We start from the raw sequence: 14,530 nt of genomic DNA, 5'->3' as shown, positions 1-14,530 counted from the left end.
TTATAGTCGGGTTAATACAGTTCAGTGAGTATTACTCATAAACGCGGATGGCCAAAAAACAATACCAAAGACACGAGTGACGTCATCTTCGAACTATCTATAGCAAGTAATTACTGTTGTCCGTTTCAAGATAAAGACAGACCGAAGTCGACGTCACTCAGGTCTTTGTTTTTGTTTTTTTACAATCCAATGCGTTTATAGTTTGGTTAATACAGTTTAGTGAGAAGTACTCATAAACGCGGATGGCAAAAAAAAAATAACAAAGACCTGAGTGACGTCATCTTCGAACTATCTATTGACCAGGTTACGTTCAAGGTTACACATAGTTTTGTATATTGGTCCGGTATATTTCCGGATGGCAATGTTGTGAGTTTCTTAACCAAGCGCACACTACCAATAGAAATCGAGATAATTTATGGCTGCATGGGTCATAGGTTTGAAGGACTGCTTTAATCTATAGATAGAATGCGCTTGGCCAAGGAGTTCACAACATTGCCATCCGGAAGTATAACGGACCAACACACAAACTCTGTGTAACCATGAACTTTTATAGTCTGGTTAATACAGTTTAGTGAGAACAACTCACAAACGCGGATGGCAAAAACAATAGCAAAGGCCTGAGTGACGTCATCTTCATACTATCTATAGATATAGATAGTATGCGCTTGGCTAAGAAGCTCATAACATTGCCATCCGGAAGTATAACGGACCAACACACAAAACTGTGTTATCCATTAACGTTTATAGTCGGGTTAATACAGTTCAGTGAGCATTACTCATAAACGCGGATGGCAAAAAACAATAACAAAGACCTGAGTGACGTCATCTTCGAACTATCTATAATATGAAGCGGCCTAAGTGTACAAAGTACCTACAGACGCCGCACGGCAACGGCGGCCATTTTGGTTCTAAACAAAGAAAATCATTACTTTTTATTTTTCATGCTGGCTAGAACTTTTCATATGTCTTGTGATCAGAATGTGTAAAAGTCAAAACATGATCAAATGTATGTGTTTTTTTTCCCTCTGGATACCCTTTATGCTCGCCGGAGAAATATTTCATACGGACGTCCGCCATTGTTCCGATAGTTTAGAGCCAGTGTTACTAAGTTACAATGCGTCATTAGGAAGGAAGTGACGTTACGACTGTTGAAGAGTATTAAGGGCCTGATTTAAAATTGTTGTAATTGACAATATTTTGCGTTGATTTTAGCCGATATCCACAACAATGAGCCAGTAATAATTTGGGGTTTTAGACCTGCAGATAAGATAAGATAATTTTAAAAAGATAGGATAAGATAAGATAAGATGAGATAAAAGAATACTTTATTCTTCCCATAAAAAGGAAATGTGTTTACAAATGTGAATGTTACAAGTATCTAAATTAAGCATAATTTTCCTTATTCAAATGTTAGTCTCCATCAGTTTAAGTCAATTTGGGAGAATAATACTCTATTCATATCTATAAAGCATAAGAATCTTAAAAATTAAAGATTTCAAGAAACATTCCTAAAAATTGACAGATAGATGGATAGACTGAATATAAAATTGCTGTATAAAAGCATACGCTATGAACTATCATTTACTATTACGAAAGAATACTATAGGTAAAAATGAATTTAGATGTTTTGCTTTTGTAATTTGTGATCACAAGTGTTTCCTTCTTTTGGAAAATTCCATATTTTTCCATCAACTAGACGGTGACTTTCATCTTTCATAATATAATTTTCCAATCTAAAGATACATAATTTGTATCCTTGACTTTGAACAGTTGAAACTGCTTTCTTAATTAATCCATTTGATCTAAATGCGGTGTGTGGTCTTGTGGTATGACGCTCGCTTTCGGGTCGGAAGGTCCTGGGTTCGAGCCTCGATCGGCGCTTAGTTGAGTCCTTGGAAAAGGCTCTTTACTCACATTTTTTCACCGTGCTCATGTGTAAAATGAGTACCCGGCAGTTAACAGCGTTGCCTCAGTCTGAAAAAATTGTAATAACGCCTAACAGGCATAATGTCTCGTTCTACATATTACTTTGAACATGTTTTGTGAATATTGCCCTTTTTAAAAGCTCAAGTTTGTTTTTTTTTGTTTTTTACATCAGCTTTATTTGCATTACCAGCCCATACAGTTGTGCAGAAGATAGTAATGTTTTCCAAAACAGATCTGTAAAATAGAGTTGTAATAAGTATACGTCGGAATCAAAAACGAGGGACAAAAGTTAAGGCATTGTCCGCGTGCTGGCATAATAGAACAATGCCATAAATTGACATTTGGGATCATAGAATTCATCATCATCAATCTTGGCTTGTACTCTTGAGCACGTTGCCGGTCAGCTGTCTCCACGAATCACGATCCTCTGCGGTGCGCACGAAATCTGTGTTGCTTTTTAAGTCACATTTGGCCATTCTTAGGTTATTTAGATAAGTCATTCTTTGTCTTCCTCTGGCTCTCTTTCCTTCGATCATCCCAGATGTTACCAACTTTTCTATTCCGTCTCTTCTCCACACATGTCCCAGAAACCGTAACTGCCTCTTTCTGATGTTATCGGAATTAAGACAGTAATAAGCTAGCTAAACACACACACACACACACAAACTCATACACACACATACACGCACACACACACACACACACACACACACAATTAACTAGTCAACTACCTTCTCGGAAAAAAACAAACATGTTTTTAAAATTTGGCGAGCTATCGTTCTTCAAATATCGATGGATTTAAATGACCTTCCCCTTGGCTAAAACTCTCAAATCTAGTACTTTGAGAAGTCTCAGATTTAAGAGTTTTTTGGGGGGTTTTGCCAAGATGAGGGTCATTTATATCGATCGATATTCGAAGGACGAGATTTCTGGTCAAATTTTTAACCTCCGCGTCCTTCCAGAGTAAGGCAGCTAACTGATTAAGACACACACACAAAAAAACCCCGCCTACTTAGAGACGTAAAAACTTAGCGCTGTTTGTTGATCTTTCGGCGATAGGAATCACGCTTTAATTAATAATTATATTGCCTTTCGCCCCGCCCCCTTTCTTTTGTTAAAAGAAATGCTGCACTATCGTTATAAATATAATAATAATAATAATAATAATAATAATAATAATAATAATAATAATAATAATAATAATAATAATAATAATAGTAATAATAATAGTAATAATAATAATAATAATAATAATAATAATAATAATAATAATAATATAATAATAATAATAATAATAATAATAATAATGATAATAATAATAATAATAATAATAATAATAATAATAATAATAATAAATAATAATAATAATAATAATAATGATAAATAGCGCTTATTGTTTATAGCGCTTTAGCCCGTCTAAACAGACAATAAGCGCTTTACATTGACATATCAATTGAAATATACAAATACATTTTAAAAAGTAGATCATTATTTGATTAAATTTGAAACAAGTTGTGTTTTTGTTGGGTTTTAAAAATTTGATGGAACGAGGATGACCTAAGGTGTACTGGTAGGGAATAATTCCAACATTAAAAACTAAAGGACAGCACAGCTGGGCATAGATAATTTAGATTTTTAAAAAAGTTTTTTAAATCGTCAAAATGAAATAATTATTATTATAACCCTCTAGTTGTGATGATTGGTATAGCTAAGAATTTAAGATTTATGTTGCATAATAATTTTTTTCTTAATGTAAACAATAGATTGACGATAACAGTGTTAACATAAAATAGCTTCTTAAGCTATTTTAGCGTTAATTTATAAGTAGTTGTGCGGCTATGCGATCTTGAGGTATTACACTTTCCTCGGGATCGAAAGGTCCAGGGTTCGAATCTCGCTCTGAGTGAAGCATAGTTAAATCCTTTTTTTTTAATAAGGCTCTTTACTCACATAAGCTCACCGTACTCAGGCGTAAAATGAGTATCCGGCCGTTAACGGCGTTGTCTCTGTCGAAGACATTTGTAATATCGCCTAACAGGCGTCATGTCTTGCCGTACGTGTCTTTATGTGTTTGCTAGGGATCACTTGTAAAGCGCATTGAGCACGTTTTGCGGATATTTCCCTATAAAAATGCTCAAGTTAAAGTAATAGTTTTCCTTAAGGTTTAAGAATTAAATCACAATGTAAAATTTAATGTAAGCTTCAATTTAATAAATGAAATCAGATAATGTGGAATCTCATCTCATGTAGTTCCATATCTGAAGCAGACGTCGGAGGTCATCTTCCGCCAAGCTGATCTATCTCTTGCCAATTCTATTAAAGCAGCGCCACCTTTCTCAGCTTCATCTGTCCAAGTTCTTATCCCTTTCAAATACGTTATTCTTTGTCTTCCTCTTATTCTTTTTCCATTCATCTTTCCAGTCAAGGCGAGTATTTCCAAACCAGGGTGGCGGATAATGTGTCCTAAAAATTCCATTTGGCGTTTGATGATTTTTGTTATCAGTGATCTTTTTCTGTTTGCCATTTCTAAAATTTCTTCATTTCTTTTCCTTTCCATCCATGACACCCTCATCATTCTTCTGTAAAACCACATTTCCACTGCCTCCAGTCTTTTAACCATGGTCTTGTTTATGGTCCAGCTCTCACAACCATATAGCAGCACAGACAGTACATAGCAATCCAGGACTTTGATTTTTGTTTTCATGCTAATATTCCTGTTTTTCATAATTGTATGCAGCTGGTTGAATGCATTCTTCGCCATACCTATTCTTTTCTTTATTTCACAATCTGATTTTCCATTGGATGTTACATTGAAGCCTAAATATTTGAAACATTCAACTTGTTGTATTGTTTGTCCTCTGCTTGTTATTACACAGGCTGGTGGGTTATTATTTTTAGATACCGTCATACATTCTGTTTTAGATATATTCAGTTCCAGTCCCATATTTTCACTACTCCTGACTACAACATCCAGTAATTCTTGTAGTTCATGTTCAGATTCTGCCAGTAGAACCGTATCATCTGCATACCTCAGATTTGTTACATTCTTTCCTCCAATACACACCCCCTTCTTATGTTCGATATCTCTTAATATCATTTCACTATAGAGGTTGAATAAATCTGGAGACAAAACACACCCCTGCCTAACTCCTCTTCTAATAGGTGTAAAGCTGCTTAGTTCATTGTCAACACGCATTGCTGCTTCTTGTTCCCAGTACAAATTCCGTAATATTCTTAAATCTTTACCATCAATGTCCAAGGATGATAGAATTTTGAATAGTTTTTCGTGTTGTACTTTATCAAAGGCTTTTGAATAGTCGATGAAACACATATACAGATCTTTATTTACTTCAATACATCTTGTGGAATAAGAATTAAATAACAATGTAAAATTTAATGTAAGCTTCAATTTAATAAATGAAATCAGATAATATGGACGTTTCGCGTTTCCCCTTCATCAACAAACCACGATAAATGAAACACTACAGATGAACGAAATAGATATTGGAGAAGGGCGTTGTTAAGGTGAATACACAAATAGTCGGGTCTCCTTCCACATGCTACGTTTTGCTGTTGATCAGGACTCTTTGTAAAGCGCTTTGGGTACGTTTAGTGGATATTGCTCTATATAAAAAGCTCATTTTTAAAAAAAAATCAACATAAGTGCTACTTCACTCACCTTTCTGAGTTACGGGTCTGACATTGGAAAAATATCCAATTTCTTGGGAACATGAATAAGTTTAGACATATTATTGTTTTTGTTAATCCCTTTATTCCTCCCACAGGGGAAATTTTTCTCTTGGGTCTATTCCAAGGGAAGACCGGAATAACCCAGGCGTCAGCCGCAGTGATGCTCCGCAAATTGAGCTCGGGCGAGGTGACTTCCTCAAGGCCAATCAGCGCAGCGGCGGGTGATCGAACTCGGCACCTTCCTATAGCGTGAAACGGACAATAACAATTGCTTGCTGTCCTTTGGAGATAAGACGCTTGTCTATAGCAAAGCACTTTGCAACAGATCTAACAGACCCAGCAACCAGCACTGCTGGGTAGACAGGGGAGAGGAGGGGGGGGGGGGTCAGAAAAGACTCGACTGCACGCGGGATCGATCTCGGTCCCATTGCGTATAAAGTGAGTGCTCTACCAACTGAGCTATCGTGATTTCCGTTACCATCTGAAACAATCTCCAAATCTGTTATCTTATTTCTTTTGTTTTCAAAATCACCTTCGTCAAATCTTGCATAGGATTGGTTTATACCGGTAATGTCAAAGTTACAGTGTGAATTTCGCTTACTTTTATTGTAATTGGGCAGAGAAGTCGTGACGTCACATCTTCTACTCTTCTGGTTCCAAACTCCTTGGAAGTGTGTATGTGTAACCTGTCCTTCAGGGGACTAATGCTGATCATAGTTTACATATTGATTTAAAAGGTGGCATATATCTATTTTAGTAGCAGGATGTATAGGCAAATTCTAAGAATTACGGGACGAAAAAAAGCGAGAATGGATGATCTTTATTGACGAACAGCATTTATTTAGGCGAGAAAATAAGATACCATCATTTCGAAACCAGAAGATCATTTACACAAGGTATGTATTCAGTCCTCCGGAAGAGTGGTTTTACACTTCCATTGAAATTGGAATCAGTGTTTTTACATCACACTTTTGTTCCATATTAACTACAGTTTTAAAACCATTCCAAGTGTCCCCTTCATTCTCCACGCCAATCAAAGACCATTCTCCAATGTATTTTTTATCATATTTTGCATGACTTAAATTCTACTTTATTTCCCTTAGTTTTGCTTTTCTTTCAAGCCCGATTTATTATCTCCTTTGACAAACAGAACTTTCTTTTCATTTTACAAAAATGTTAGTGGGTTTGTTTTGGGGGGTTTTCATTTTTTTTAAAATTATTTTCCTGAGCCATATTTTGTTACACGGGTAAGACCGTAGCTTTGGTTTACTAAAAGTCTGAAACTCACTAAATGAAAATTCGTCGTAAAAGAAGACGAAAACCACAGAAAAAAGTTAATTTTGAGTTAAATAAAAAAATTTTTAAAATAATTTTTAAATTCCTTTTTTTCATCCCCAAGGGAAGGCTGGAATAACCCAGGCGTCGGCCGCAGTGCAGTGCCGTGAGCTAAGGGGAGGTGACTTGCTCAAGACGAGGCGGGTTGTCGAACTCGGTACCTTTTGGGTACAAAGCAAAGACCGTACCACTGAGCCACGCTGCCCCCAATAAGTTATAGATAGTTCGAAGATGACGTTACTCAAATCTTTGTTATTGTTTTTTGCAATCCGCGTTTATGAGTTATGCTCACTGAACTGTATTAACCTGACTATAAACGTTCATGGATACACACAGTTTTGTGTGTTGGTCCGTTATACTTCCGGATGGCAATGTTATGAGCTTCTTAGCCAAGCGCATACTGTCTATAAAGTAGACTATAAACGATCATGACTACACACAGTTTTGTGTGTTGGCCAGCTATACTTCCTGATGGCAATGTTGTGAACTTCTTAGCCAAGCGCATACTATCTATAATCAATAGCTCAGCCAATGGAATCATTTGTTTCCTTGAGTGATTCTAACAACAAGTCCCTTTCCACTTTCTTTCTGTGATTATCGTCTTCTTTTGTGATGTTATTTTTAATTATTTTTTTGGTCAGTATCAGCGTAGCCATCGTTATGTTATAGCCTGATACTGAAATCCAAAACGACTGGCAGTTTGACGTCATTATTTGGTTTTTGCACCACCTAGTGAGTTGTCGTTAGTAGAGCTCAAGGAAACAAGTTATTTCATTGGTTGAACTATTGAATACAACTCACGATTTGTTTTCTTTTGTGGCAAAAGACTGGCATTTTGACGTCATTTTTTGGTCAGTATCAGGCCATAACTTTTCGAAGGCCATGGTATCAGGCAGGCCTCGGAAAATGTAAATCTCATTCATCTCACCAATATTTTGTTGACAAAAAAAAATCAATTATTCTGTAACATACTCATTTATTAATTCATTCACAATTATTGAACAAGTGTCAATCAACACACTCCGATCAATAAATTCTTCACCAGTTGATTGCCGCGCTGAAAGACGCGTGTGATAAAATTTGGCCAGAAAATCGCCATTCAAATATCAGTCTATTTAAATAACCCTCATCTTGGAATTTAAAAAAAACTCTCAAACCTGGGACCTCACGAGGTCTTCATCACGTCCTAGGTTTGAGAGTTTTTTGCCAAGATTAGGGTCATTTAAACCGTTCGATATTGAAGGACGAATTTTCTAGCCAAAATGTTTTAATGTGCATCTTTCCAGAGTGTGCAAGTTAACTGGCTTACAACCCTGTGATTTTCTGCGCGCACTCTATTTCCCTTCATTTCCGCGATCTTTATCGTTGGATTTAAATATTCATAGATAGAACAAAGATGACGTCACTCATGTCTTTGTTATAGGGGTTTTTGGGGTTTTTTTTTTCCATTTTCTTTTCTTTTCTTTTTTTTACCATCCACGTTTGCAATTCCCACTAAACGATATTAACCAGACGATAATCGTTTAAGGTTACATATAGTTTTGTGTGTTAGTCCGTTATACTTCCGGATGGTAATGTAGTGAGTTTCTTACCCAAGCGCATACTATCGATAGGAAGAACAAAGTTGACATTACTCTTCTCTTTATTTTCGTTTTTCTCAAGCCATTTTAATGATTAGTTCTCACTAAATTGCAATAGTCAGACTGTAAACGTTTAAGGTTACACATAGTTGGGTGTGTTGGTATGGAATATCCGGCTGGCATTGTTATGAGTTTTTTATATAAACGCATAGCATCAACTTATGCTATGCGCAAAGTTTTAAAAACTCACAACATCCGCCAGCCGTCTAAGGTACCAATACACAAAACAATGTGTAACCGAAAACGTTCATAGTCTGAATAATATAATTTAGTGAGAACTAATCATAAAAATGGCTTGGGAAAACAACAAAGACCTTAATGACGTCAATTTAGTTCTATCTATAGGAGGAACGAAGTTGACGTTACTCAACTCTTTATAATTGTTTTTAAACAGCCATGTTAGTGATTAGTTATATTAAATAATATAAATCCGACTATAAACGTTTACGGTTACACATAGTTGTGTGTGTTTGGTACGTCAGTTACGGCTGGCGGAAGTTGTGCGTAGTGTAGCAAAACGCAAAACATCAATAGTAAAATCTGGTTTTCACCTCTGCTCGTAGTGTGAAGTGTGAATCCATGATTTGTCCAGTGAAAGCTACGTTTATGTTTGTGAAATGATTGAAGCACTGGACAGTTGTTATGGCATTTAGTAAGTTCAGTTCATCAGTTTTATCGAGTGGCCGCCTCACATTGCCAGCAACAAACATTTGGAAGAGCAATACGATTAGTAGTGAGTGATAGAGGTAGTAGTCGTAGTATTAGTAGTAGTAGTAGTAGTAGTAGTAGTAGTAGTAGTAGTAGTAGTAGTAGTAGTAGTTGTAGTAGTAGTAGTAGTAGTAGTATGTAGTAGTAGTTAAGTAGTAGTAGTAGTAGTATAGTAGTAGTAGTAGTAGGTAGATAATAGTATAGTAGTAGATATTTAGTATAGTAGTAGTAGTGAGTAGTAAGTAGTAGTTGTAATATGGTTAGTTGGTAGTAAGTAGTAGTAGTAGTAGTAGTAGTAGTAGTAGTAGTAGTAGTAGTAGTTATAGTTGTGTGGTGGTGGTAGTTAGTAGTATAGTAGTAGTAGTAGTAGTAGTAGTAGTAGTAGTAGTAGTAGTAGTAGTAGTAGTAGTAGTAATAGAGTAGTATTAGTAGTAGTAGTAGTAGTAGTAGTAGTAGTAGTAGTAGTAGTAGTAGTAGTAGTAGTAGTTATAGTTGTGGTGGTGGTGGTAGTAGTAGTAGTAGTAGTAGTAGTAGTAGTAGTAGTAGTAGTAGTAGTAGTAGTCGTAGTAGTAGTAGTAGTAGTAGTAGTAGTAGTAGAAGTAGTAGTAGTAGTAGGAGTAGGTGGCAGTGGTGGTAGTAGTAGTAGTAGTAGTAGTAGTAGTAGTAGTAGTAGTGGTGGTAGTAGTAGCAGTAGTGGTAGTAGTGATAGTAGTAGTAGTAGTAGTAGTAGTAGTAGTAGAGAGTAGTAGTAGTAGTATAGTATGTAGTAGTAGTATAGTAGTAGTAGTATAGTAGTAGTAGTAGTAGTAGTAGTAGTAGTATAGTAGTAGATAGTAGTAGTAGTAGTAGTGTAGTAGTAGCAGTAGTAGCAGTAGTAGTCGCACTAAAAGTTATAATATGTAGGTTTATATATATATATATATATATATATATATATATATATATATATATATAATATAGATAAATAGATAGATAGATAGATAGATAGATAGATAAATAGATAGATAGATAGATAGATAGATAGATGTATATGTGGATAGATAGATAGATAGATAGATAGATAGATAGACCTTAAATTGGCAAGCTCCATTTTCTATGTTTCTATCATAACAACATCGACATTATACCCGAAATGGTGGCGATGGAGTGATGAACGATAACATCTAGGACTGTATCACCAGTATTTTGCCCTGCAGACAACCATTGGATAATATACCAACCTAGTCCAACTACCAATACAACCCATAAAAATCGCCATGGAGTCTTTTCCATTTGATTTTTGTTATGTACAATCTGTTTTTATTTTTATTTTTTTTACGATGATAATATTCAGTAAAATGCATTGTAAATTTTGGTTTGAATTTGATTTTCATGGATTTGATAAGTAAAAATTTTAAAAAGCGGATTCGGTATTGTTTTCAACGTATGCAACAGAAAAGTGTGTCGCAATATCGTGTTTTACTGCCGTGAGTTTATAGTAACATTAGATTCGAATTTATCCTGAGGTGTGATTGTGTTATAAATCAATTTTAAAACATTGCCTTACATTAAATGTTATCAATTTTATTATTCACTCGTTTATTTCAATATCCTGGGCCCTTTTTTATTTTATTTTCCCCTTTGCTTTTGTTGTATTTGTTAGTCTTTGCCTCGAATCGGCTTTATTCGAATCCTCCCGACGTGCACATATTTGCAGGTCGGATAATCGGACGCAATTATGGGCTTGATTTTACATTGTTGTAATGGATAAATTCTGCTTTAATTTGAGAGTATTTCCTTCCATTACAACAATGAGTCCATAACAATTTGGGTTATCAGACCTGCACATGACTACACGTCGACTCCTCTCCATAAATAATAACTCGTAAGGATATCAAGTTTCAAATAACTATTTGTGAAGTAAGATTACCAATTGTAAAATTTTATTAAAGTTAGATTTTTTAAAAAGATATATAATTTAAATAGGGTAGGTCGCCCCAAATATGTACACTTTTTCTACACCTCAAATTCTAAAAGTTCTAACTGCAGATTGGTTCAACTATGCTCTCCACTGTTCGATAAAATCAATTATTTGACGTCTTTTGATTTTATATATATATGATAACACTCCTATGTAAATAACAAATTTAACATCTGCTTATCACTAAAAATTAAAGCTATACACGATGATGGAGAAAAAAAATCTTTACAGAATCGATTTATGATATCTAGTGGTGCAAATTAAAAGATTGTGTGACAAATCGTGGTAGACTATTTCGTTTCAACTTGGAAAAAGAACCAAAGTCCTACACGATCGGTTGGCGTCATTTATGACAATTTTTCTAATTCAAGTTCATAATGACTGGTATGGACGTCGATTTTTATGTGAAGTTCAAGATCTTCTGATTATATAAAAAAAATCAATTCACCGTGAAAAAGAACGTTATGTAAACATACGAAAAAAATTGCTGTTTTTTTGTGTGTGACACACTCTGAAGAAGCGTATGGATTTGGGACTTGTACGTATTTGGGGCCTACCCTTCCTAATTTTGAAAATATCTTTTACTCAGAGATAACGAAATCAGAATCGATTGAGGGCTTGAATAATAGACCTTTTACACTCTTGCTTTTTAGAATTCAAACTTTGTTCCTAACGCGCACTCGCAAATTCGTGAAGCGATTGGGAACACGTTCAGAATTCCAAAAAGTAAGAGTATAAGAATCGTATATTATTATGATGATTATTATTATTATTATTATTATTATTATTATTATTATTATTATTATTATTATTATTATTATTATTATTATTATTATTATTATTATTATTATTATTATTATTATTATTATTATTATTATTATTATTATTATTATTATTATTATTATTATTATTATTATTATTATTATTATTATCATCATCATCATCACCACCACCATCATCATCATCATTACTTTCATTATTTTTTCAGTCTAGTATTGAACTACTGAGGCACTAGACATTTGGAGCAGTCATGTCGTTTTCCCTAAAGCAGCTTGTTCTGATAATTGCCACATTTATATGTCTCCTCATACAACTTAGATTAAGAAGAGGTATGGACATTTTATCACGTTATCGCATTCTACTATCACTGATGTTACTACTTACTACAATCACAAGAACTATCACCCCAATTCCAAACATAGGTAAAAGATACATGCCATCTATGTCAATAAGCAATATGACCACATACGGTATACAAAAGCAGCTGCAACAACTATACCCATCCTAGGCAGAAGGGGCCAGACCTCATAGCGACTAGAATACTTAAAGAATGTGCTGATGAAATTGTCCTGTTCCTGCGTACGATTTTCCAAGAATCCCTGACCAAAGGAACGGTGCCTTCGGACTGGAAGCATGTCCTTATAGCCCCAATCTATAAAAAGAAACATAACTTCAAATTATAGACATGTATTTCTAACTTCAGTTGTATGTAAGATATTAGAACACATTATATTCCAATCTATCACGGAACACGACAAACATAACATACTAGTTGACCACCAGCACGGCTTCAGGGAAAAAACAATCATGCCAGTCACAATTAATCAATACAATGGAAGAAATTGCAAAATCACTAGGCAATAACAAAAAAAAAACCCCAAAAAAAAACAAATTTATCTCCTGGTACTAGACTTCTTTAAAGCGTTTGACACTGTGCCACACAAAATGTTAGTGTTAAAACTCGGAACAAATCCAAATTCAAAATGTTGGGGATACTGAAACAAACCAGTCAGAGAATATGTAACAACAATCACAAAATCATTTACTTTGGTTAAAGGACTGGCTTTGCAATCGTACGCAACAAGTTGTCAGTTACGGAAACTCAAGCTTTATGCTTCTTGATATTCATGAATGACCTTGAAAACGAATTATCTCCACAAACAAGGATGTTTGCATGTGATATGCTTCTTTTCAGGATAATAAATAGTAGACCAGATGAAACATGAACACCAGAAAGATCTTGATTCCCTCCAGACGTGGTCAGATACCTGGCACATGAGGTTTCATCCATTAAAATAGTATGTCATGTCAATATCAAACAAGAAAAAGCCTTATACTCACAAATACACAATGCATGATCATTTTTTACAACATGTTGACTCCATGCAACCCCTTGGAGTTCATCTCAATAAGAGACTAAAGTGGCAAACCCATATAGAACATATCACAGAACAGGCAAGTAGGATGCTGGGGTTTCTCAAAAGGAACTTAAATCAATGCCCACGAAGAATTAAAGCCAAGACGTACACAGCACTAATTAGGCCAATATTAGAATATGCCAGCGCCATGTGGGACCCCTACACAAAAAAAGACATAGGCAAGATTGAAAAAGTACAAAGAGCAGCTAATGCAAGATTCTCAACCGGATGCAAATCCAGGGACCCGGGAAATGTCACGTCCTCCCTCCAGTCACTTGAATAGAAACCATCGAAAAACCGGCGCAAGATATCCAACACAAAACCGTCAATGACCCAAGCTCACCCATCATCATCCCACACTACATAGAAGCAAATCAAATAGATACGCTACACGTAGTAGGTACAATGCATCACAATACATACAATCATATTCAAGAACACACACACACACACTAACACACACACACACACATACGCACAAACACGAATAATAAATGACTGGAATGTCCTGCCACCGAACATAACGAATGTTGAATGCTTGGAAACTTTCAAAACAGTCTTGAATGCACTCGTTCTGTGACTGTTCTCTGTTTTGACTGGACTGAACTGTAACTGAACATTTGCAGTGATTGGCCCGTGGGGCCTTTTGCAAATACAAGCCATTGAAGATTGAAGATTGAAGACGGTGCATTGGTGGATGCCAAGCAGCAATTACTGCTATTACAACTACTACTATTGCTACTATTACAACAACAACAACAACAACAATAACTTCTTCATCTACTACTACTACTTCTACTACTACTACTACTACTACTACTACTACTACTACTACTACTACTACTACTACTACTGCGATTACTAGTACGACGACGACGACTACTACTACTACTACTACTACTACTACTACTACTAATACTACTACTACAATCGTCACCACACAACGATCATCACCACGACCAACACCACCACTATCACCACTACTACAACTAGTAGTATTACTAATATGGCAACCATTACAACAACTAAAACCACCACCACAACAACAACTACTACTACTACTACTACTACTA

The 14,530-nt window shown here is 35.3% G+C and overlaps 2 protein-coding genes across 5 annotated transcripts in view; both read left to right on the top strand.

Moving 5' to 3' along the window:
- The window catches only part of LOC144973468 (core histone macro-H2A.1-like), a 592,749-nt gene that overhangs the window by 353,780 nt on the left and 224,439 nt on the right, over positions 1-14,530 (top strand). The gene's annotated exons all lie outside the window — the stretch shown is intronic.
- Positions 1-14,530, top strand: part of LOC144973456 (uncharacterized) — a 23,189-nt gene that overhangs the window by 3,959 nt on the left and 4,700 nt on the right. For 2 of the 4 annotated variants that reach the window (XM_078915919.1, XM_078915921.1), the window contains exon 2: positions 12,248-12,368. In XM_078915919.1, the coding sequence (XP_078772045.1) occupies positions 12,290-12,368 (79 nt within the window). In that variant the 5' untranslated portion in view covers positions 12,248-12,289. Of the gene's footprint in view, positions 1-10,526; positions 10,586-10,667; positions 10,766-12,247; positions 12,369-14,530 lie in introns of those variants that run through there. The other 2 variants (XM_078915922.1, XM_078915920.1) reach the window with 2 other exon arrangements.

Source organism: Berghia stephanieae, chromosome 5, assembly GCF_034508935.2.
Source record: "Berghia stephanieae isolate SIO BIC M18660-M18661 chromosome 5, UCSD_Bste_1.3, whole genome shotgun sequence".
NCBI classification, from domain to species: domain Eukaryota; kingdom Metazoa; phylum Mollusca; class Gastropoda; order Nudibranchia; family Aeolidiidae; genus Berghia; species Berghia stephanieae.
This window is presented reverse-complemented; position numbering and strand designations above follow the sequence as displayed.